A 25,680-nucleotide genomic window follows, 5' to 3' on the forward strand; every position below is an offset into this window, starting at 1 on the left:
ACAAAGTTATCAGCAACCAGGAAAAAGATCTTAAAGTTGTAATTGCCTGGTTTCTTTAACAATGGGTTTCACCAGCTCACTTAAAACAATGCTAAGAAAACTGCTAGAGGTTCTTACACATTCCCTAATTGGACATCCCAAATTCCTGGGCACATGTCAGTTTCAGCCATAATTGCCATTCTTCATTACCTATTTATGTTCTAAACCTAAGCCTAACGTTTGTGAATAAGTCAGTGTTCAGTGCTGGGACAGATGCAGTAGATCGCCCAATGGTAGTAACAAAGACTATGAAAAAGAGTGCAAACATTAAGAGACTTTCTGTAACCACCCTGCAGATTGTATCAGCAACTTCCTACCTCTGTGCATTTCAACACTGTTGTCCCCAAACACTCAGACACTTTGTTGTCATTAACTGCCATATTCTCTTCTTCCCTAGTGACATCAGCTCTGTGCTGGAGAAATAACCATAAGGGATCATCAGTAGAGGAATCCTCCAGAAACACATTGCTTCCACTCCCCCCTCCATTTTTCTGCACACTCTCCTTGCTCCTGACTTTGCTGGGAAAATACACCTGTTTCTCTGAAGCCCCTGGCCGTGGCCTGATGTTTGCAGAGGGAGGGGCTTGGCTATAAGAATAGGGCAGAGCTTTTTGCACCTATTCTCCTTGGAACTAAGTGGCAGAAGCCTCTGTCTTTCAGTGACACTTAAGTTGTAGGAGTGAGGGTCTCCAAGTGATACCTAGAATAAAGGGAGTCTGGACTGAATATCAATGAGAAAGCAGTATAATGAAGGACCAGTGAAGCATACACAAGATTATTAGGCAAACTACTGGAACATGGTAGGATTATAGCACAGGGGGAGAAAAATCAATTCCTACTCTAGCCCCTGCCAGCAGTTTCAGAAAATGAGGAACTCAACCTTCATCCTAGTCATCTTAAATGATCAATTCCCTGCACTCTTAAGATGTACCTTAACTCCATCTGAACTAGCCTGGCTTCATCTGCCAGCTGCTGAATTCCATGATGCCTGTCTGGTGAACAAGAGCCCCCCACCATGTCCACAATGAATTGTTTATAGACCATAGTTAAGACTCTGTAACCTCTGCCCTGGACAGAGCAATGCTTACCCCTTATATAAGATTTAAATTTTATATAAATTTGGATACTGTTGTAAGAGAGCCCAGGACTAGAACTAAGCAGATGTGCAACTATAGCCAGGTAGTTGCTCAGTTGGCAGCTATTTTTATACCTCACCACCAGGTATGTTGCCAACTGTGTGCCTGTGGACCTTTTACAAAAATGTTACCCCAGGACTGACAGAACTTGTCCATGAAAGACTTACCTCAGGTTAATTTTCCAAGTTAAATCATAGAAAAATTAGGGGTGGGAGGGATCTCAGGAGATCATTTATTCCAAACCCCTGCTCAAAGGAGGACCCATCGCTAACTAGATAATCCCAGCCAAGGCTTTATCCTGCTAGGTCTTACAGATCTCCAAGGATGGAGATTCCACAACATCTCTGGGTAGCCTGTTCCAGTGCTTTACTAGCTTCCTAGTGAGAGAATTTTTCTTAATAGCCAACCTAAATTTCTCTCGCTACAACTGGAGACTACTCCTCCTTGTTCTGTCACATGCCACCACTGAGAACAGTCTAGCTCTATCTGGAACCAACCTTCAAGTAGTCTAAGGCTGCAGTTAAATCTCCTCTCAACCTTCTCTTCTCCAGACTAAATAAGCCCAGTTCCCTCATCCTCTCCTTAGAAGCCATTTGCCTCAGCCCCCTAACCATATTTACTGTCCACTGCTGGACTCTCTCCAATCTGTCCATATTCTCTCTGTTGGGGGGAGGGGGTGGGATTTACACACAGTACTTCAGATGAGGCCTCACCAGCGCAAAAAGGGGAATAATCACTTCCCTCAATCTGCTGGCACTGGTCAGAAAGAATGAGGTGACCTCCCTTGTTGCTGCCTCCTGTTAGTATTTCCCCCAGGTCAGTCATTTCCTCACTTACCTCAGGGCTTTGGTCTCCATCCCCCAGTAAACCTAGTGTAAAGCCCTCCTCACTAGGTTAGCAAGCCTGTCTGCAAAGATGCTCTTCCCTCTTTGTCAGATTCCTGCATCTTCCTAGCAATCCTTCTTGGAATGACATCCCATGATTGAAAAGGCCAAGCTGGGTATATGTATCCCAGTTTAGGGGTTCTGAACAGTTCAAATGCTACTTTATCTGGTATAAGAGTGGTCATTCATCTAGGCTCCTTGTCTTAGTAAACTGATTATGCCGCTTTAGTCTCTTACTATAAACAGGTTTTCTAGACCCCAAATGATACACTTGGCTTTCTTGTATTTTTCCAATTGCTAACACTCTTGCTGCAATAAAGAAACCCTAACTGGACATTGCTTCTTAATCTATAAGGCCACACTGGTGCTAACCAGCCAACAAGCCTACTGTCAGACTTATTTCCTGCACCAAAGAGATGCCCCATTCAGAGCTCCTTCTGCATCCTTAGGAAACACCCAGCCCCTTGAGGCTTCTGTCTTGTTCCCACAGAGAATACTTTGAACAGAAGGCTTTTCTGACCTTCTGTCCTGCAGTGTGCTGGCTCATACCTGTTTTTGAGCAGAAACAATCCACTTCTTGCCCCAAAGGGATGCCAGGTGATGGACTCTCTGGTGCTATGTCTGGAATCATTGCTAGCAGGAAGCATGGCCCCTTCTGGCCACTGGGACAGTTAGCTGGAGCTGCAGCCAGCACTGAAATAGAGTGTAAAAGTTAGTCCCTGTAAGCCTTACATGATGGTATCTGCAGAACAAAGCCTGGAATTTCCCCTCTCATCTGTGAGCATCTCAACCCTCTCCCTCCCAACCCACATGAGAACCTGCTCAGATTTCTCCCATTTCTATATGTGGGGCTGGAGGGCAGACAGAGCAAAGGGCACAAAACAAGAAAACCAGCCATGGGATGCTGTGCCAGTTGATGCAGAAACTAGGGCAGAATTACACATTTTGCAGAAAGGTGGCTCCCCTCAGTGCAGAGTAGTTCACAGCCAGTTAGTCATAAGTCTCAGCATGACAAATGCCTTCTACACAAGAGGCATGGGCAGCACTACTGCTCAGAGGCAGAGATGCAAGCTGAGCACCTTTATTGCAGTCTCCATCTAAGAAACTACATCTGGGCCCCATGCCACCATTAGGTACAACTGACCTGAGTGCTGATGGCACAGCAATGAAGAGTAAAAACTATCCAGCCAGGGTGGTTTGTCTTCTCTCCTTACCACTGGCATAGAACTCAGCCATCGGATCTGCCTTGTCAACTGCAAAGCAAATATTGCTAATGTACCCTGGTGGAAGGAAGAGATAAGTCAAGAACAATAGCACACCTCTTCACTTGCAGGCTACAGATCCCCACCTTCCACACAGACCCTTGTCTCAGCTATGTCATGTCCACCTTCCAAGTAGCTGGGGACTGAACACTATGCAGGCCCCCAGGCTGCTGCTACACCTTGTGGGCACCTTTTTCTACCACTGCACTGCTCACTCCCAAACTCACGGTTTGCTTCCTGAGCTGCACTGCAGTCCTGCTCCGTAAAGCAGCTGCAGAAAACAGCAGCTGGAGGAGAGAAATGCAGCTGGAGTGATAAGGGGAGCTCTGGCAGAGCAGGAGCCCAAGGGCAACAACTTAATCCCTCACAGCTGGCATATGGCCCACAGGACAGCAACTGGACAACCCTGCTATAGAGTATTTCAGACAGCTTTCCAGTCACAGCCTCTAGCTCCTGCATCCTCCCCATTCTCCCACAGGGCATCTTGGCCAGTTCTCCCTCCTATCCCAGCTCCCTGCTCATCCCTCTTCTATTCCAACTGCAGCCCTCCAGCCATAGCTTCCCTGTTCCTACTCCTGAAAAGTGTTGTTGCCATCTCTTTCTACCTTCTGCCAAAAAGTATCCTCCCTGACTCCAGCAGCAGGTCTTGCTACTTTGTTACCATAAAGAAAAGACTTCTCACCCAAGTGAAGGAACGAAGAACAGTGTAGTGAGGGAGCAAGTTAGAAAGTAGATGTTTTCCATACTCTTGTTTCCAGCCATCTTGGTGCTGTCCACTGTGCCAGTCAGGTGACTGAAAATAATGGCTGAAAAAGAAACACCAGGAGCCCATATTTCATACAAATCTGGACAAGAATAAGCTGTCTTGATAACAGGACTCAACCTGTACTATGGTTAAGGTTAGCTGAAGCTTTCTTTTGTTAGGTATACTTCTCAACATACACACAGAAGAAGTTCAATTAGTCTGAAATATTACTCTGCCAGCTAAGCAGTGGGAAAACAAAGGTTTTTTGGTGTGAGAATTCAAGAAATACAAGTTTTCAACAGAACTGCTTTAACATATTCAGAATACAATTCTCTTGAAAGGTCAGAGGGCCATGAAGGTTTATGTATTAACAACATATCCGGTATAGGAAGTCTGGAAGTTGTGATAACGGGTTCCTAAAATCCTGATCTTCATAAATGGGCATACAATTAAGCATATGAAGAGCTAGCACTGTGGCAGGACAGCAGATGACAGTTACATTCTCTTGGAAGCATGGAGTTCTCAGGCAGCTGCAGGAACAGGGGCAGAGCTAGCAGAAACAGGGTTTCAAGAATATCTCCCCACCCTGCCTCTATATAAGTGTTGCAAACATAGGGAGAACTGAGCTTGTGCTGACATTGAACAGATTTTGTTCTGAGCCTAGAAACGATCTGGTGTTCTGCGTCATAGGACGGATCAGAAGATCCAGAACTAGCATCTCAGGAAACTTGTAGCTACAGGGCCACAGTAGCAGACCCAGGGTGCTGAGACCAGCTGGTCATGTTTTCCCCTCCAGTATCCTATACTGGCTAAGGCATGAGGATGATATACTCATGTCAAACTCAAAAGAGCAAGTCTTTTCTGAGAACTCTGAGGCTCCCCTGTTGAGCTCTTGCCTTGACTACAGGTTAAGTTCAGGCAACATTAATTCCACAAGCCTACAGGTAGAAAAGCTATTAAGGACTACAGCAACATCCCATCTCTTGGTTCACTGGTGCTCCCTTCTACTCTCAGCCTAGGTACTATGCTGTATGAACTGCTCACGCTAACCTTTTGTCTACCACATAAAAAGACTTCACCTTCACCTCTGTTCAGACAGACAGCATCCAGTGCAGCACGTTGAGGTGTTGCTCTGGAACTTCTCACTGCTTGTGATGGGTGGGATCCCATGGAGAGGGCTAGAAACATTCAGCACCTGAAGACGATGAAAGGCTGTAAAGGGTAAGAAGGAGAAGGGACCAATATGTTGATAATTCTAAGGAAGCAATGCAGACACACTGGCACATAGCTTGAGTTCAGAGAGGCCACCCCCGTGTGAAGAAGGTTATGCTCGGGGTCTGGCTACACCATGGTGTCTGTGCTACCATTTCTCACAGGCCTACACTCTTTTCCACAGGCCAAAAACAATCCTGTTTTCTACTCTCTTCAGGAGGAACAGAGTACTTAGCAAGAGAATTATTTATCAAAAATGGGGCACCTCAAAGACAGAGATTAAGAGTCAGCACAGGTGTTGCAAGACTTGCCCTTTTGCAGTGACTTAGTGGGCATCCATGCTTGTAATGCGTCGCTTAACATTGTCTGGACAGTTCTGTGGAGCTGGGCTTATTACTATACAGATCCATTAGCATACAATCCTAAAAGACAATAAACCTATCTGAGCTTCTGCCACGGAACACGAATCCAAGAAATTCTTTTTGTGTCGTAACTGAGGTCTAGGTGGTTGGTTGCAGGCAACTGGCTCCGAGAGTGCACAGGCCCAAACAGCCTAAACACCAAGAGCAACAGCAGGCAGGAGGCTGGTTTGGAACCATCCTAACCCCCCCCCCCCCAAGTGCCTCAGAATAACACATACAACTAGAAATCACACCATTTTGAAAAACATGCAACTCTCCCACATTCTCTTGCCCTATACTCTCTCTCCATCCTTATTTGGAAATTTAAGCAAATAGACTGAGCTATGAAATTAAAGGAGTGGAGTTAAAGTATTTATTTTACAGGAAAAAAAAAATAAACAGGAGCATTGCAACATCAAGCCATGATACTGTCACGTTAACAAATGTTCTTGCTATATCTTCCACATATCAGTCAAGATGACATGGGGTTGCAGAGATAGAAATTGGGGTGGTGGTGGTGGGGAAACGAAACAAAACAAACACAAAAACAAAAACCCACTGAAGGTTTCTTGGATCAAAATCCCCACAGAACTGGCAAAAGATACTGGGAACACATCATAACCTATATTGTTCCAACCAAGCCTGCCACTGGCTCTGTGCTCATCACTTCTATTACATGTTCACTGATCTAGCCCTATTTGTTATGCAAGGAAAACCAGAGGCCTAGGCCCACAGTTTAAGCTTCTTTGTTTTTAGAGGGTGGCCATTACACGCTTAAGCTATACCGGAGACAACAAATGTGAAAGTGTGGGTCAAAGGTTAATAACGACTTCTCCAAGGGGAACACCAAACAGAGCACACCAGTCAGTGCTCACTGCTCCTCGAATGAGTCCAAGAATCCAGTAGATGCTTCCCAGTGAAATTCTGCCTGGAGAGGAGTGCAGATGAGGGACAGGAAGACAACTGCCTGGGTTCCTTGCTGGCCAGAGCCTCCTACCTGGTCAGATGGGTAGCTAGTTTAGCTAGAGCTTGGAGGAGGATGACAGGAGGCCTATTTATTGCACTTGGGAAGTGTGAGCCTAGGCCCACCATGAACAACTATAAGCCTCCTTGAAAGAGGGAAGCCACTGAGAATACAACTGATTGCATATGACAAATAAAGAGTTACAAGTTCAAAACAAGGAATCTGGAAAGGAACACCAAGCAGAGAACACCAGCCAGTTCCTACTGTCCCCTCAATGATTCAAGGCAGCTTGTAGATGCCAGCTAGTGACACTCTGCTCAGATATGTGAGAGTGGAGAGAGGGTAAGACAGCCCCACTCTCACCCAGGGTCCTCCCCCCTGCCCCAGGCAGAGCTTCCTTCCTGATCAGGTAGACTGCTAGCTTGGCTAGGGCCAACAGGAGGTTGACCAGGAGGTCCTGGCAAGCCACAGATGGGGAGTGCATAAAATAAAAGGTATAGGGAGAAGTGCAGTCAGAACCTCAGGAGAAGGTTCCTGAGCAGGCAGTAAAGGGGCTGCGGTCTGGCACACTCAAGTTAGGCATGTACCAGGGTCTCCTGCTGTTGGCAGAAGGGGCTGATCAAGGAAGTACTGTTACTGACTGGCAGATGGAAGGGTAAGGCATGATGTCCAAGAAGGCCTGTTGACAGTGATCCCAAGTGGCTGTGGCTCTACATGTGTGGCAAGGATCAAGTTAATTCTGCATTTCTCAATTGCCAGCTTTTGGGCTTGGAAATTAAACTATCATTTTGGAAGTTCATGACTAGGCTAAGTACCAAAAAAGCCTAATGTCAAATTAACAATGCTGTCTGCATAAAGATTGTGTTACCTACTTTTAGAGGTGCATTGATACATCAGTCTGATATTGGATTGGCACCAATATAAAGAAAATTGTCTGCATCAGAAATCAGCCCGATACAGCCAATAATTTGTCTAATAAATATTTGTGTGCACACAGCATGTAGGCAGTGAGGAACACAGCCAGCAGCTGGCAAGTCTGGTGTGGTAAAAGGGGAGGGAAGGGACATGGGGGTGGCAGATTAAGGCACCCTGCAGTGAGGGAGGGTATAGGTAGTGGGGGGCTCCCACTGCTGCTTGCAGCTCATTCGGTGCTTGTCTGGTGGCTCCCGCTGCTCGCCTGGGAGGGGGGGCACGTGTCCCTGGATCTGCATGGGACAGGGCGGGGCAGGCTAGGGCTGGGACAGTGCCAGGCTCTTCCTGGTCCCACCCCACCCCACCCAGATCCGGTGGCATATGTCTCCCCATGCCCTCCCAGACGAGCAGTGGCAGGAGCTGTCCCCTCTTCCCCAGACAAACTGCAGCTCTGTCCCATGCCTGCCCTGGCCCCTCAGTGCTGCCCACCTTGTGCCACACAGGTCCGGGGGCCACATGTCCCCCTACCCCCCATATGAGCCACTTGTGGCTGTCCCGTGCCTCTCCCCAGCCCAGCTGGGCAATGCCTGCCCCAGACCCAGCTCCAGCTCCACACCCTCCCTCACTGCAGGGACCTTGATCTGCCTCCCCCACACCCTTTCCACCACACCAGACTTACAAGCTGGATGCAGCTCTTCAAGTTGAAGAACTGTGTATTGGAAATCTGATTGTATTGACCAATGTGCCTCTTTTAAAGACCGGCTACTGGTATCAGCCCCCCTGCAAAAAACTCAGTGCACCCTACCTATTTCTTATTTATTGCTTTTCATCAGTAGATTTAAGGTGCTTTAAAAGAGACAGGAGACAGGGCACAGCAAGGTGAAACATCTGAGCCTTGCTCACTGGGATGGGAGTAGATCTTAGATCTCCTGCATTCCAGGCACTGACAGTGGGGCACAGGATAAATAAATATACTTTATACCTACAGTTTACAGTTGAATGCAGAATTGTGATTGGTAGAGTTTCACATCACACAGATTTCACACAAGAACAGAAAGACACAGACAGTGGTTAACCTCTGACTACATCTGTTGTCCTTGCACCTCAGATGAGACTATGACCTTCACCTTTGATGAGTTACTGGTGGGGGGGAAAAGAGAGGAGGGAAAGAGGGGAAGAGTCTCCACTGGCTGCCCCACCCTTACAAGCAGCTCCCTGCCGTGTTCAGAGACATCAAAGAAGGAGCTCCACTCCCTGCACCTGACAGGCCCCACCACAACAGAGTGGCCTTCCCAGTTGCAGCTCAGTCCTAGGGCAGGAGGCAGCAGATTGGGTGCCCGATGTTAGTTACAACTCCAGATTCTACGCCGCAGTGTCCTAAGCCTCCTTTAAATCACACCACCTGGTCAGGCTTTCCCAGCTACCTTCAGCTGGGGACAGCGGAACAAGGTGCACCACAGGCTCTGGACTCCTGTTGTGCCCGGGCAGAGCCCCTTGATGCCCGAGCCAAGCAGCAACTGAACACCGCGTCCCGGAGCAAGGTGATTCGGCGCCGCACACCCGCCTGGCTCTTGCCCCCAACCCCACTCCTTCCCTCCTGACCTCGGCTCAACAGTCCCGGAAGTCGCCACATCCTCCAAGCACGCGGTATAAGGGGGAACAATGAGGCCAAAGCGTTTACAGCTGTACCATAGAGTGGAAAAGTGTCGGATAGATGGACCACACAGACGAATGGAAAGCGGAAGTGACATAGACCATAGAGAGGAATTGTGAAGACTAATATAGCATCCAAAACCATGAAGGACACGTAAGTGGATATACACCAGAGAGGAAACAGGAAGCGAAGCAGGACGATGCCAAACAAGACCATAGAGTGGAAAATGTGGGCTAGATAGGTCACGCAAGAGCCATAGAACAGTACACAGCGGGGGAAGAGCGGCGTGCGAGGAAGTCAAACGAGTCTAAGCCGACTGCGTGGGTTATACATCATAGCGAGGAAAGACGTGAAGGATTTACTAGCCCCGTAAGCCATAAAGAAAGCTATGTAGGTTCGAAAGACCATGTACAGCAGAGAGGAAATTAGAAGCGGCCGCGCTGGGTGGATGGCGCCTAGGCAGCTGGAGAGCCTTTGCGCGGACTCTGCAGTGGGCTAGACTTGTCACGTGAGGCAGCCGAGCAATCGCCAGCGTCGCAGCGGTGGCAGCAAGCAGGTATTTTAGGGTCATGAAATCATCCTGGCGTCTGGGTACAATTTCTTTTTTGTACTGCAGGATGAGGCTGAAGTTGGTTCCTTATTCCCGGTTCCTTTTTCGGAGGTAATCTAGACCAATAAAAACCTGTTATTAATTATTAATTAATTAATTACACATGCTAAAGAGACAGAATTTCATTAGATATACATATGTACTAATTGATATGTAAAATAATATCCCACAACAAGTACAGACCTCTAAATGAAGGTCAGATTAGGATGGGATTATGGGGCAAAATACTACTTGGGCCAGCCCAAATTTTTTGGTGGTGCCACTGGCAGGCTGTCCCAAAGAACCCTGAGAACAGTCCTGCCCAGCACAAAGCACGGTTTGGCTGTGCCAGGCTGCCAACTAACAGCCCCCGTACCCACTATATTAAGTATAATGGCTTCAATAAGGAACCAGCTTTTGGGCTGGGAGTATGGCTAGAAATTCTGCTTGGACCACCCATCAGAATATCTCTGTGCCACCAGGGGACTGTCCTGGATATCTGTGACCAGAGACTTGCCTGGCCCAAAGTGCAGTTTGGCTGTGCCAGGCTGCCAACTGCCCCAACCCTCGGCTGCTGTGCTAAATACATGGAATTGAACAAAAAAACTGGATTTGGAATTGGGACCCTTCTTGGGCCACCCCAGACCATATCTCTGTGCCACTGGGGGATGCTTCTGGACATCTCTGACCAGAGACTTGCCCAGCCCAAAGCACAGTTTGGCTATGCCAGGCTGCCAACAGACAGCATCCCAGTCACTGTGCTAAGTATACGGATCTGAATAAGGAACAAGAATTTGGAATGGGATGATAGCTAGAAATTCTTTTTGGGCCATCCCATAACATGACTCTGTAGTCCTGGGGGACTGTCCTGGACATCTGATCCAGGCAAGTCCCTGGTCAGAAAGCACGGTTTGGCTGTGCCAGGCTGACAACATCCAGCACGCCAGCCTCTGTGCTAAGTACATAGAACTAAGGAACTGGATATTGGGCTGGGATTATACCCAACAATCCTTTTTGGGCCACCCTAAACCATGTCTCTGTGCCACTAGGGGATGCTTCTGGACATCTCTGAATAGAGACTTGCCCGACCCAAAACGCATTTAGCCGCACCAGGCTACCAACTGACACCACCCCCCAGACACTTGCACTATCTGGACCCCAATGAGCTAGCTTTTTGGCTGGGATTATGGCTAGAAAATTTGCAGGGCATGTTTCAAAAAGGATTTCTAGGTATAATCCCAGCCCAAAATCCAGTTCCTTATTCAAATCCATATACTTAGCAGTGTCTGGGAGGGTGCTGTCTGTTGACACCCTGGCACGCCCAAACCATGCTTTGGGCTGGGCAAGTCTCTGGTCACAGATGTCCAGGACAGTTCCCTAGTGGCACAGATGTATTCTGATGGGTGGCCCAAGCAGAATTTCTACCTATACTCCTAGCCTGAAAGCCAGTTCCTTATTTAAAAGGGTTATACATAGTATAGTGGGCATGGGGACTGTTAGTTGGCAGCCTGGCATGGCCAAACCGTGTTTTGGGCTGGGCAGGACTGTGGTCAAGGTTTTTGGGACTGTCCCCCAGTGGTACGGCCACAAAATTTGGGGTGGCCCAAGAAGCATTTTGCCCCATAATCCCACCCTAATCTGACCTTCGTTTAGGGCTCTGTAATTGATGAGAGATTATTTTTACATATTAATTAGTACATACGCATAGCTAATAGAATTCTCTCTTTAGGATGTGTAATTCATTAATAACAAGTTTTTATTTGGTCTAGATTAGCTCTGAAAAAGGAACGGAAACCAGGAATAAGGAATAAAGAACTGGGAATAAGTAATAGGGAACCAGGAATAAGGAACCAATTTCAGGCTCATTACTGCAGGGCACGTGTAAATAAAATCTAGCAGGTGATGGCTGAGTTGTAAGGGGGGGGGTGTCAAGGGAGGATCCCAAGTCCTGGTCCTTGACTTGGGATCACAGACAGTATCTAATAATCTGAAAATCAGGGAGGCCTGAGGAAGAAGAAATAAGGGACACCATGCAGAATAGTCTTTTCTGGGACCAGCTTTAACCAGGTTCCACCATTTCTGGACAAGAGATGTGGGGCAATAATTGGTAGGAATTTATGGTCTCAAGGACAGGGGATAACTAGTTGTTGCAGGCGTACAGGGTGAGCAGGGCCACCTTTGTGAATATCAGTGCTGAGCTGGCTTCCTTACAACAAGAGAATGTCCATGACCATGAAAGAAGCAAGTGGCAATTGGAAGTTGGCAGTCCCTGGTAATTTCTAGTCTGTCATTACCATTTCAGCACAGGTAAATCCTTGACTGGCTGTCTGGGATGTGTTCTATGCCATATAGATCAGTGGTTCTTAACCTTTTTCATACTATTTGATCAATGGCTTGTCCCGTCTCAGCCCCACCTGGCCCTGCTGGCACCTGACCCACAGTCCCCCGCCCCCTCCTCACCCACTCAGGCTCAGTGCGTGGACATCCAGCCACCTTCTCCTAGTACCGGCAGGCACCTGCCTCTCCCCGACCCCCTATCCCTCCAACCTTTGCTCCCTGTACACTTACTAGATCTTATTTACAAGTGCCCTGCAGTAATGAGCCTGAAATTGGTTCCTTATTCCTGGTTTCCTATTACTTATTCCCAGTTCTTTGGGGCTGAGGTTTTAAGGTGCCCCTCCTCACCTTTCACCAGGGAGGTAACTGGTTTGGCATTTCTAAGAAACTCCTGCACCACAGGGAGTCTCACCAGGCCACCCTTCCCTGGCAGAGTGCAATTCCAGTCATACCCAGGATGAAGGAACCACCTGCCATCCCCACAGCTCCTGCTCTTACCTCCAAGATGTTTCACAAGCAGCAGCTCAGTCAGGTGTTGTTGCTTCCATAGCTGCAGGCAACAAACAGCTGCTCCGTCTCTGAAAGCCTGGGTTAAAATGGAGGCTGCTCTACCCCCTCCTCCAATTCCAGGGCCCTCCTGGGGATCAAGGCTAGCACAGATCTGCTAGATGCCTTGCTGCTGGGTCCCAAACCTTAAAGTGGCAGGCACCAAAGGTATTCTGCCACAAGAGCACATATTCTCATCTTGTATCCAGTGTACTGTAGCTCTGAGCTACTTTTCCATCATACTACAGAGGATTGTGAACTACTCTAGATGATTCACATATGGGGGTCTGTGCAAGGTCCATGGTACTGAGCATTCAGAAACTGTAGCCTGGTGCCCATGTAGATGTAGGGTGTGTTTGCTGGTGCTACTGTCAGTATAGTGCTGGAAAGGACAACTGTTCCCCTGCACTGCTGCTTGGGGACTCTGTGAACCATTACAGAAAAAGATAGACAGAGACCTACAATGGACACTCTGATGGCAGGATTAAGTATTTCAGTTTCTGGCTGAGCAGCTGCTGGATGATTGTTGAGTGTGTTTTTGGGCCGCTCAATTTATAGTGCAGGATGCTAATGGACAATACCTCCCCTGGATGATTATTTTGGTTTGTGTCTGCACAGCACCTGTGAAGCTACAAGTGTTTTTTTGTAGAAACCTGGGCAGCAGAGGCCTCATGGTTAGTACCAGGTCCCAGAAAGTTTGCCTCTGAAACACCACAGTTGTCAGAATATTCTTCTGAGGGAGGCCCCGGCAACCAAGCTCTGTCCAGGTAGAGTGCCTGACCAGGTATAAAGGACAACCTGTTTAGTTGTTTTTAAATCAAAAGAACTATTTATTTAACATTTCATGCAAGATACAAGGATTTCTTAGGGTGATATATTTTATTGGACCAACTGGGATAAAATTAAACAAGCTTTCAAATGCAAGACATTCTTCCCAAGGTCTGTGATCAAAGGGAGCCAAGCTGTGCCTTTTTGACTTTATCCCAACTACCTAGTTGGTACAATAAAAGATATTACTCTAAAAAATCCTTGCCTATCACATAATTGCTGGATCATCATGGCTATATCACTCATAGACATTTAAACACCATGTACTGTGGTCTTAAAGTGCTTTGCAAACTGGGAGTTGCAACTTGAACTGGAAGAAGTGAAGACAAGGAAGGTATGTTCTCTGAAAGTAGCTTAGCCCCACTATTGTAGGCTCTACTTGGGATGAGGAGTAGGGGCAGTCAGTTCATATATTCTGTTGTTCACCCCTTCCTCCTACTCTTCCAAACCCCCATGTTCCCAACATGTCCTGTGTGTAGCCTAGCATCTCATCTCTGCTGGCCAGGTGTCTCCAGCCTCTGTCCATTTTGACTCCATGTGGATGGAGTTCAGAAGGGATCACCCTGCTATAGCTAAGGCCAGAAACTTGTCCGCTGGTTTCTCATCCCCAGGGGTGACCTCGGACCCACGTCCAAGTGTCTTGGAGTCTGGGTGGGAGGAAATGTTGCAGGGCCAGGCAGAGTTGGAAGCATTTTGTATTATAATATGCTATAATATAATTGGGGACAGTGATCCAAATTAAAAGATGGAATCACTGTCCCCGATTCCAGCCAAATCCAAATTGAATAGGGCCGTTTCGCACAGCCCTATTATAAATGTTAGACCACTTGAATCCTTGCATGCTTATGCAACCCTTATTTGGTCTCCTGGCATGCATGTGTTATGATACAGTTTTTAATAACTTGATGATACTCTATTTTTTCCACAGGCCCCAGGCCTAATTCCATGCATAGGATGGACAATGCTGAGGGAAGGAAGCTGTTGTCTGTAGGATCCTTACCTCATTTGTTGCAGAGGTTGGAACGTGTGGAGGCAGGGGACTGCAGGGAGACAAAAGATGGTTTTGAGGCCAAGGAAGTTCAATTCCACCTTGAAAAAACTGGATTCTTTCCCTGTGTTTGTCACAGAGCACCTAAGTGATACACAGCAAGGGACACTAAAATTTTCATACCTGCTCACCATTGCGGTGTGTTGCATTTTCTGGTTACCTACTTTGAAACACTGGAGTTTGCTTTGCAGAAGTGCTGAAAATTCACAGCTGCACATTTGGGGGATTGTAATTTAGGCATATAAAGTGTTATTAAATGGTAAGTACTTTGGAAAATGAGGGCATAAGTATCTCAAGTGGGGTTCCTGAAATTAAGGGGACTTTCTCCTTGATCCGTTTCCTATTTGAGTACCCCATCTGTGAAACAGGGACACTCTTCCATCTCTCAGCTCTCAGAAAACTTGTGGAGATAATTTCATTTATGTTTAAGTAGTATCATTATATACCTGCTCATGAGGAAACCAGTATATTTGTGTGTTAAATAATAGCTAGGACCACTCACTGAATAAAGAGAATAAAAAAATACTGAATAGCTGCCCCTTCACTGAATAGGCAGGAATCCAGAAGGTGGGGGGAAACAATGTGATTAGTAATGCAGATCTATAGCATAATGCAGCTGCATGGGGGGGCTTAATTACTGTTGATCAGGTGAGCTAGTTCTAGAATTTTCAAATGTTGGGTGGTTTCAAACTTCTGCAACATGGAAACTTAATTATGTTCCTTTAACACACTTAGTTTTTTAATTAAGTTGACTACAGAGGGGTGCCAAGAATTAGGAGATTATTGGTAAGAAATCAAGAGTTCTAATCACATTTCAGTGTGGTGCTTTCAGTGCTTTTTCATGTTGAAAGTGTTCAGTGTTATTGCTCCTAACACCTACTAGAGCCCATCCCCAAGGGTTGCCTGCAATTTTGGATGCTTTTTCTCTGGGCTTTGATTTATTAATTATGTCCATTTTGTTTTTGTCACAAGGGGTAATGAAGCGGTAGATAAGCATGCATTTTAGTCTGGTAGCCCAGGGCTTGGTTGAATTTGATCTGAAAACAGTACTTCTGAAATATAGAGGAAGTGAGGATTCAACTGCATCAAAGTTTCTGCAGGAGAATTGGAGGCTTTGATAGATTCATACGTTCTCTCTTGCTCTCTGTCTCCCCCTTACATAAAATTTAAATTCCCTAATGAGGAGCTGTATTTTCCACTAAAGTTACAAAGGTTTTTCTTGTTCATAGTTTTTGTTCTGTGTCCCTGACCAGAAAGACTGTAAAGAGCAATGGCTCTGGAGTGCAGGAAAGCATCTAATGGTGCTGTGAGTTGATTAGCAGTTGACTCTTCTCCATACTCAACTTCCTTTATGTATCTATAAGGACTGAAATGCATAGTGTGAGTTATCTTTAATTGGAGGAATCAGTGTAGAATCACCAAGTAAGCATTCGTGTTTGGTGTTTTTGCATAATTTTTGTTTTTGGGGGGTGGGGAGAGGAGGGGTGAGGTGAATCAAAAATCTGGTACAGTTTGTCCCCTTGCTGCTGCTTAGGTTTTTACTAGGGTTTTACCATTTAAATTATTTACAACTGATCTGGTGTCTTGGAAGGACTGGTCTAATATTTATGTAACCGTTAAATTAATCCTGGGGGCTCAAATGTTTGATAGAATGGACAATGTCCTTCTTTCTGCATTTTACAGAATTGTACAGTTGCCCCAGCAGAACTGTGAAAACAACAGATTGGGCTGTGAACCCAAGATGCAGTGGGAGACGCACCTAAAACCCTCCAGATAAGGGTGACAAGAGTGCACCAACTGCCCTAGGTCTCATTTGCATCTGAAATGGAACCAGATAACAACTCATTTACATGGAAGATGGAGAACAGAAAGCCTGAAGCAAAGACCGCAGTGAATTCTGGGGTTAGAGAAGCAGGGGAGCACTGCACACACCCAGTTCAGCATTTATCAGACCAGTTGTAATCTGGATTTACGAAGGACTTTCCCTCCCCCCGCCCCACAGACACATACCTCTAAGCAGAAGTAAAGTTTAATAGGCATCTTGGGCCGTACATTCCCCAGTCCCACTATGGGAGGCCTATTTAAACTTAATTGGCTAAAACTTGGTTGCCAGGTTAGAGAATGCTGAGGCAAAGAGACCAAGTCAGAGGGGGTATGGGGCAACATTTGAACAATGGTTAAGGGTTCATCACAGCATCCAGCCCATTGGAGCACTGACCGCAAGTGTTGTCATACTTTTCCTGGGACGATTGGTGGAAGTTCTCCCCACAGAAGATTATGAACACTCCAATAATTGCCTTAAGTCTGTTAAAAGACTATAGTAAGATCTGGAAAAGTCATGCTAAGCTGAGGCTTGTTCACAAGTAAAAATCCAAAACCCTGATGCTGCAAGCTATCTGTTGTTTCTGAAGAAACCATGAGATATCCCATCAGTATATCTGCTATCCATAGGAATTTAAGCTGGCTTCTAAGTGTCTGGTTACTCCCTAACCATATGTTTTCCTGAGTATCAGTTTCTTGAGATGTTCCAAACCAAATAACCCATTGTCAAGAGAAAAGACAATGATATACACTATTGAGAATGCTTTGAAGAAGCTGAACTGAGGGTATAAAAATCTGTAAAAAAAAGCAGCAGTGTGTGTGCTTCAAGAGAAGAAGTCTCTCACACACTACTCGCAGTTGTTCTTGGGACACTGGAAGAACAGATTGTCTCTCTTCAAGGATCATGCTGAGAACTTTACCTGTCAGCTTTGCAACCCAAATGCCTTAGACTGGTGAGAGCCCAGCGCGCTCTCTCTCTGTCTTCTCTTTTCTCTCTCTAGGCATAAATTTCTGAACCTGAACTGTATTAGTTAAGCTTGAGCTAAGTTTCCCCAAATACTTAGTGAAACCAAGGTAATACTGTACTTGTTTGTGTTTGTTTTTTCTTTGCATGTCTATTACTACTAGTACCATTATATATTTCATATACTTAGCAATAAATAACTTTTATAGTCACACTGGTAGTAACTGGGTATATTTTCTTTCTCTACTTCTCCTTCCCCACTTACTCTGCAGCAATGCTTCTTTTACCTAAGCTAAAGCTCCCTGTGAAGCCCAAAAATACTGTGGGGTCTGCTCATCAAGAAGCTAAAGATTGGGACGTGCTGAGTTTAAAACACATAAGGGGATCAGCTTGTACAGGCTGATTGACCCAGTTTGACTCAGACGTGCCTTAATGAACTGAATGCTGGCCCATGAGGGTGTCAGCTGGACACCCAGCTGGATTCAGAGGTATTCTGTTTAATTGTGTGCTTGGGTCTGACTGCAGTTTATTGTTGCTCTGATGAACTGATTCTTGGCATATGAGGGTGTCAGCCTGTCCATGCTGATCAACCCGGCCAGGTCAGGCGTGTCATGTTAATCTGTGTGTGTTTGTGTGTATGACTGATTTGGTGACTGGAGGAACCCAGCCCCATTGAAACTGAGTCCTGCAAGATAGCTCCATTGGGGGTGAGGACTTGCAGAAGGGAGATATACAGCTCCATATAGAAACACAAGTAACACAAGCAGCACATTGATAGAATTACCAAGACCCTAGAAACGTGTCCCTAATAGTTTCATAGTTTCTAGGGTCGGAAGGGACCTGAGTAGATCATCTAGGCGGACCCCCTGCCATGGCAGGAAAGAGTACTGGGGTCAAACGACCCAGCAAGGTGTTCATCTAGCCTCCTCTTAAAAACCTCCAGGGTAGGAGCCTGCACCACTTCTCTTGGAAGTTGGTTCCAGATCCTAGCCGCCCTGACCATGAAGTAGCGCCTCCTGATATCCAGCCTAAATCTACCCTTCGCCAGCTTGTGACCATTATTCCTGGTCACTCCTGGCAGTGCTCGGGGGAACAGGGACTCCCCCCAATGCCTGCTGATCCCCTCTGACTAGTTTATAACAGGCCACTAGATCCCCCCTCAGCCTTCTCTTTTGGAGGCTGAACAAGTTCAGGTCCCATAGCTTCTCCTCATAGGGCCTGCCCTGCTGTCCCCTGATCATGGGAGTGGCCCTCCTCTGGACCCTCTCCATGCTGTCCACATCCGTCTTGAAGTGCGGCGCCCAGAACTGGATGCAGTACTCCGACTGCGGCCTGACCAGTGACGCACAGAGGGGGAGAATCACTTCCTTGGACCTGCTCAAGATGCATCTGTGGATGCATGACAAGGTACGGTTGGCCTTCCTGACTGCCTCCCCACACTGCCAGCCCATGTTCATCTTGGAGTCAATGATGACTCCAAGATCCTTTTCCGCCTCTGTGCTGACAAGAGGGGAGTTCCCCAACCTGTAGGTATGGTGCCGGTTGTTCCTCCCCAGGTGGATCACTTTGCAGTTGTCTGTGTTGAATCCCATCCTATTCTCATCCACCCACCATTGTATCCTGTCCAGGTCCAACTGTAGTCTGTTGCTTCCTTCTAGCGTGCCCACATCCCCCCACACCTTAGTGTCATCAGCAAATTTGAACAGGGTGCTTTTTACCCCTTCAAGTCACTGATGGAGATGTTGAACAGTGTGGGCCCAAGGACCGAGCCCTGCGGAACCCCATTGCCCACGTCCTTCCAGGTTGAGATGGACCCATCCACTACCACCCGGTGCGGCCCTCCAGCCAGTTGGCAACCCATTTGACTGTGTGGGTGTCGACACCGCAGTCCCCTAGTTTCTTAATGAGAACAGGGTGAGAGACAGTGTCGAAAGCCTTCCGGAAGTCCAGGAAGACTATGTCCACTGCTACCCCTGCATCTAATGATTTGGTGATCTGATCATAAAAGGCCACCAGGTTGGTCTGGCAGGACCTGCCACTGATGAACCCGTGTTGGCTGCCCCTAAGCATGCAGTCCCCAGCTCGCCCCTTGTGGATGTGTGCCAGAATAATTTTCTCAAACAGCTTGCCTAGGATTGAGGTAAAACTAACTGGCCTATAGTTTCCTGGGTCTTCCTTCTTCCCCTTTTTGAAGATGGGAACCACTTTGGCCCTCTTCCAGTCCTTCAGCACCACACCAGGCACCACCAGTGCTTGTAAAGCCGTGCCAGGGGTCCTGCAATGACCTCGGCCAATTCCTTTAGAACTCTAGGGTGGAGATCATCCGGACCGGTTGACTTGAATACATCCAGTCCCTCCAGAAGTTCCCTAACTAGTTCCTTACTAACCCTTGGCCCAGGTGTGCCTCCCCTGGGGCCCAAGGGGAGCCCAGCAGGGAGGTGACTGTTCTGGTCCCTACTTAGGAAGACAGAGGCAAAGAAATCATTAAACATGTTAGCTCTGTCGTCTGGTGTGACGAACAAATTTCCCAACGTGTCCTGCAGGGGCCCCACATTAGCCGGAACCTTTTTAACCCCTAAGTATTTAAAGAAGGACTTCTTATTGTCCTTAATCTGGGAAGCTAGCCCTAATTCCATGTCTGCCTTGGCCTTCCTGACCGCCCCCCTACATCCCCAAGCGGCTGCAGTATAGTTGTCCCTGGTGATGTCCCCTTCTTTCCATTGGGTGTATGCCACCCTTTTAGCAAGGAGACATTCCCGGATGCTTTTGGTGAGCCATGGAGGCTTGTGCGCCCTCCTGCTCCCTTTGATCCTCGTTGGGATTACCTTCCTTTGGGCTTGGAGGATCGTCTCCTTAAGGAGCGACCACTCTCCTTGGACACCTGGCTCTCCTCCCCTCTGGGACCTCAGCGCTTCCCCAACTATCCTCCTTAGCTCGTTGAAGTTTGCCCTCCTGAAATCTAGGGCTGCTGCCTTACTGCAGGCCTTTGCCACCTTGACTACCACATCCTTCGATTTCACTACCTCAGTGAGCTGACCTAAGAATTCCTGGTCAAGTTCTTCCCCCAGTTGGGAGGTCTGTAGTAGACCCCATTGTTAAGTCTCTTTCCCCTCGACTGCCTTGTACTTTAACCCAAAGCACTTCAGAGTGCCCTTCCTCTGACTCCTTGCTAATTGACGAGGATGTGTATTCCTCCTTGATATGGAGTGCCATGCCCCCACCTCTCCTTCCTATCCTGTCCCTCCTGTACAGCCTATAGCCCTCGACATTCACCGCCCAGTCATGCATTGAGTCCCACCACGTTTCAGTGATCCCCATTATGTCTGGGCTGGTGTCAGCTAGCAGGAGGGTGAGTTCCTCCTGCTTGTTTCCCATACTATGAGCATTGTGTAGAGGCATTTGAGGCCTCCTGTGGATGTGTGTACTGACCCCCCTTGTCCCAGTGTTGCCCTGGCCCCTGTCACTTACCTGTTTATTTGTTTCGCTCATTGGTCTAGGCTGGGCTGTAGTTGTGGGTATTGCTTGGTCTGGCAGTCTGATGTTTCCTCTGCCCTCAACTTCCCCTTCTCCCGATGAGCCTAGTTTAAAGCCCGCCAGAGGAGGTCCTCCAACCTAGAAGAGAATACATGCTTACCTTTAGAGGAAAGGTGGAGCCCATCCCAACCAAGCATGTCTCTCATCGTGGTGTGCCAGTCGTGGCCGAGGAAGCCAAAGCCCATCTCGAAGCACCATTCCTGTAGCCGCCAGTTGGTTTCTGTGATACACAATTCATGCCGTCTGCCACGTCCACTCACTGGCAGTATAGCAGGGAGGGGAACATAGATGCACTGCTTGCAAAATAGATGGATGGGACTGTTGCTCACACCCAAACATATAGGTGTTACGATTTGCCCATCACTTGGGGTGTGCTCATTTAGATCTTGTCTTCAGTCTCTGTTTCTGGGAAATAAGGGTGCTGTTCTGAGCCTAGGACAGTATAGACTGAGGTGTTCAAACTCTCTGGTAATGGAGGCCCTGCAGGTACCAAGGGTAGACACCACTGTATGTGTCCAGGATGACCTGCTGGGTCACAGACAGTCAAGCTGGGAAGCTAAACACTGAAACCTGTCCCATATGGAGGCTATCCTGAAAAGTCCTCCAAACCCCACTGTCTCTGAAGTGATAATGGTCACCCTTCTGTGTTCTGGAGGAGGAGTGGGGAACGATGAGGCAGTGCCTGAAGGCACCATCCAGTCGTGACAGGACTGGATAGTGCCTTCAGTGGGTTCCCCTGTGGGTCAGAGGAATCTGGTTGGAGGGCAGAAGCTGTGAGCAGTTCTCTGCAAGAGGGGCACATAAGGGCAGCCACTCCCAGGCTCCAGAATAGGTGTGGGGTTGTGGAGTGGAGCGGGGTGACAACAGCTCATGACCCACAAGAACTCCATGTGCATCCAACTCTCCTGTATGGCCACTACTTCTCCCCAGACAAGGGTTCCCCCCCACAGGCCCTATCCTGCAATGAGCATCTGATACAGCCCTGCAGGAGAGATTATCTCAACCAGCGTGTATAAAGCCTGAAAAGAAAGGCCAGGGCCCTGGCCTCTGCCCTTACAGGAAGCTCAGCACCCTGCATGGTCCCATGCAGTGATTGCAGTGGGCACTCATGCTGTGACCTCACATATCACCAGAGAGGTTCAGGTATTGGAGCAAAAGCCACCCCTAAGCAGGTCCACGGTTCCACACTTGGGGGGGATGACCTGCCAAAGGGAGTTGTCCTGATCCCTTCAAGCTGGCCAGAGCCCTAGTCTGGAGCTGGGGTTTTCAGCTTGTGAGTTGTGAGTAGAACCCCACCATTTAACTTGACAGCAAAGCTTCCTTTGTCCACTGTTTTCTAACAGTGCCCAGGGGAAGGGAAGGTGGAGACAGCCCCCTGGACAACTCAGGATGCAGGTTCCACAGCTTTATAGACCCAGAATCAGGCATGGGCAGGTGGCCAAGGCTCCTACAGAGGAGGAAAGGGAACAAACAGAATCTTTTTTTCTTGGTAATCAAGACTGTATATGAGGCATGTATGAAAATGGGCAGAGGTCTGTGACCTACCCAGTCCATGGTGGAGGTCATAGAAGCATGGAAGCACTGCTTCATTTCAGCACCATTTCACTGATTTTAACAGTGACTTTCACTTCTGCCCAGCTCTGATTTTGCCTTGAGAGCAGGGTTAGCTCAGCTCAGTTCCCACCCCACCAAGGAGTGTATCATTCACCTTGTTCATGCACATGTGGATGCCAAGGTTGGGAATAGGGATCTAAAGGTGAATAGCACCAACTCTGGATTGAGTTAACTTGTCCATGATTCTACTCACTGGTGCTCTGTCTGTGTGTTTCATTGCAGAGTTTGGGGGTCCATTGCCAAGAGGTGTCTCAGTGAGTCAGGCTGAGCTTCACCATGTTTCTCCTGAGACAGAAAAAACAAGTGGGGCTGGGTGGTGGTTTGAACTGTCGTGAGCAAACCCCTAGGGCTTCATGGGCATACTCCCCCTGGCATGATGCCATTCCTACAATTCACTGCAGACACCAGAGAACATTGTTGGGGCTGCTCACCCCCCACCAGTTATTGCACTCCCACAAGAAAGGGGAAAGGAAACAGGATCCATGACCCCTATCTTCTCTCCTGGTAAGATACAACAACAATAGAAACACAGTGGCTGCTCTGTGGCAGCGCTTTCCTATGAATAGTCCTACAGCTTTAGTGCCTGCCCTCTCTTTAGTGCCTGCCTTGGATGTTGCAACATATGGGGGTAACTCCAGTTTCTGTTCATTGAAATGTGTGGCATGGGGAAGAGACAGAGGTTGGTATAGTGTGTCTGGATTGTGCGCCGAGGCACAAAGGCTTACGTTGTTTGAGTGTGCTGGGGAGTTAGTGCAGAGTGTCTGAACCCTGATGTGGTTGGTTGGCTGCATGTTGGGCATTGAGGCAGTGCTCTAAATTAGTTTCAGTCTGGTGTTGTGGTAGAAAGGGTTGTCTTGACTGGGTTGGCTGCATTTGGATGGTGGGAGTGTGTGTTGACTAGCTTCTGCCAGTCCTGTCATGGCCTGGCATGTCCTATCATGGCTTGGCAAAGATTTGGGGTCCCTACTTCAGTGTGAGGCAGTGTAGGCCAGCATTGTTCGAGTGCTGCCTCAGTCTTGGGACAAGTGGGTTTTAGCATATTGGCTGAAGCCTGGTTGTTTCTAGCTGAAGTCACCTGAGGGTGGCTCTCTTGGGTGCAGCTGACTGACACAAACAATTAGAGAATTGATGTGGTTGCATGATGGAGTGTAGCCTCAGCTGGGGATGAGTGTGGGGTCTCTACTGCCATGGCTGAGGAAGGAGGTCCTGGCTGGTTGGCTTGGTAGGAGACTTGTGGGTCCCATGGCACTTGGCTCGGATGGCTACAGCTCGGAAGGCCGTGTGTGGTTGCCTGGTATGTGTCCAGGACAAGAATGAATTGGACTGTGTGGGTAGTGGGTATTTCAGTAGAAGGTTTAATCAGAAGACTGTGGGGCTGTGACTTAGGGCTATGGAGATTTGGGTTATGAGAGAGGACCCGTGGTTGTTTGGATACAGATTTTGTTTGGACTGGTGCAGTGTGGCCTGCCATGGTCAGAAGAAGTGTAGAGACTTAAGGGACTGTGACTTTTTTGGGTGCTGCTTAGGGACTCTACTTTTGGGAGAAGGGGAGCTGGTTTGGTTGGATGCAGGCAGGACATTCGGTGGCAAGTGGGTGGAGTGACTGAGGTGCTTAGGGAGCCTGTACACTTAGGGAGAGGTGTGTGGCTTGAAGGCTGTATTCTGGGGTTTGGGATGGGTGGGGTACCCTGGCTTGGTGAGGTGCAGCCGGGGCCATCAGGGAGAGGATGCTCAGGCTTGGGGTTGGCTTGGTGAGCAATCTGAGGATCAAGGGGAAGCTTGGTGACAGTGACCATGAATTGATCACTTTCTCTGTCCAACACAGGGTGGAAAAATCTCCCAGTAAAACAGAAGTTCTCCACTTTTGGGAAGGCTGACTTTCACAAACTCGGGAGACTGGTCAGTCAGGCACTAAGAGACCATGGTCCCTCAGAAAGGTGAGACCACGAGGAATGGTTGTTCCTTAAGAACACAATCCTCAAAACACAAGGAAAGTCCATTCCATCCCTCTGGAAATGCAATCAGCAGGTTGGGGAACCTTCTTGGCTCAGTAAAGAGCATTTGGACCTTCTGAAACTAGAAATAGAAACTTATACCACATGCAAAATGTGAGCCAATGTGATCCCAAACTTCAAGAAAGGAAGGAAGGAAGATTCAGGTAATTACAGACCTATCACTCTGACAATCTGGGTGGTCTTGCCTGACCACCCCCATCTCCTTTTATGACCAATAGCTGGGAAACTGGTTATGGGGTCGGACCCAAAGTGTAATAGTTGACAGGAGCAAATCAATATAGAGCAAGGCAACCAGTGGTGTCCCTCAGGGCTCAGTATTTGGGCCAGTACTCTTCAACATCTTCATAAATTATCTGGATTTGGGTGTCAGATGTGGACTGGCAAAGTTCATGGATGACACTGAACTATGGGGGAAGGTAGTCGCACTGCAGGTCAGGCTGGGGATACACACTGACCTGGACAGGGTTGCAAGGTAGGTTTACCAAAACCTGATGGTATTCGATGTAGAGAAGTGCAGGGTGCTGTACTTTGGGAGGAAAAACCATCATCATATTTATAGGCTCAGCAGTGCTACGATCAGTAGCACCACAACCAAAAGATACTTGGGGGTCTTAATTGACCACAAGATGAACATGTGCCATGAATGTGATGCCATAGCTGGCAAAGCAAATCAAACTCTGGCATGCATCCACTGATGCATCTCAAGCAAAATCAGGAACCTCAATCGACAGGGGCTGTGGTGGTTTCAACAAGCCCAGAAGCAGGGCAGAGACAGAGCTGGGGGGAGGGAGGGAGGCTGAAGCCTGGTAGAAGGGCAGAGATGGAGCTACAGTGGACTAAGGACTGGGAGCAAGGCCAGAGCTTGGGAATAGGGTGGAGATGGGACCAGCAAAGGGCATAGGGACTGCCGTCCCAGCGGTAGTGAAGACTAGGTCCTGGTGTAGGCCTAGGAGTGGTGCTAATTGATAACATCTGCAAGCCATCAGCCTGTTGTAATGGGTAGTTGAAGCCATGTAATATGCTCTTAAGACACTAAGTAGTGACACCTGAACAGTAGCATGGGATCAGGGATCCCTGGGGCAGCCTCCCTTTCCAAGGATCTAATAACAATAAGGCCTGGCTAGTGAGGTGAAGGGGAGTGAGCCTGAGAAGTGAGGGCATAGCTTGGGCATTGC

General features: G+C 47.9%; 1 protein-coding gene and 1 long non-coding RNA gene across 13 annotated transcripts in view; one reads left to right on the top strand and one right to left on the bottom strand.

The window, feature by feature from the left end:
• Window positions 1–9,327, bottom strand: part of DELE1 (DAP3 binding cell death enhancer 1) — a 40,575-nt gene extending 31,248 nt beyond the window's left edge. For 8 of the 12 annotated variants that reach the window (XR_016444381.1, XM_090064192.1, XM_090064190.1 and 5 more), the window contains exons 1-5: window positions 9,158–9,279; window positions 5,152–5,278; window positions 4,004–4,127; window positions 3,204–3,339; window positions 2,609–2,752 (exon numbers count right to left, since the gene is read on the bottom strand). Coding sequence is in view for 11 of the 12 variants with exons in the window: in XM_090064192.1 (XP_089920318.1) it covers window positions 2,609–2,752; window positions 3,204–3,339; window positions 4,004–4,127; window positions 5,152–5,278; window positions 9,158–9,188 (562 nt within the window). In the remaining variant the exon portion in view is untranslated. Of the gene's footprint in view, window positions 1–2,608; window positions 2,753–3,203; window positions 3,340–4,003; window positions 4,128–5,145; window positions 5,279–9,157 lie in introns of all 12 variants that reach the window. The other 4 variants (XM_090064195.1, XM_090064194.1, XM_090064187.1 and 1 more) reach the window with 4 other exon arrangements.
• Window positions 9,328–9,469: 142 nt separating this feature from the next.
• On the top strand, window positions 9,470–17,556 carry LOC149856522 (uncharacterized). The gene is made up of 3 exons (XR_016444383.1): window positions 9,470–9,765; window positions 14,438–14,816; window positions 16,241–17,556. It is a non-coding gene; the product is annotated as an uncharacterized LOC149856522 (long non-coding RNA).
• Window positions 17,557–25,680: the final 8,124 nt, after the last annotated feature.

This window comes from Crocodylus siamensis, chromosome 10, assembly GCF_052110815.1.
Source record: "Crocodylus siamensis isolate JL-2025a chromosome 10, ASM5211081v1, whole genome shotgun sequence".
NCBI classification, from domain to species: domain Eukaryota; kingdom Metazoa; phylum Chordata; order Crocodylia; family Crocodylidae; genus Crocodylus; species Crocodylus siamensis.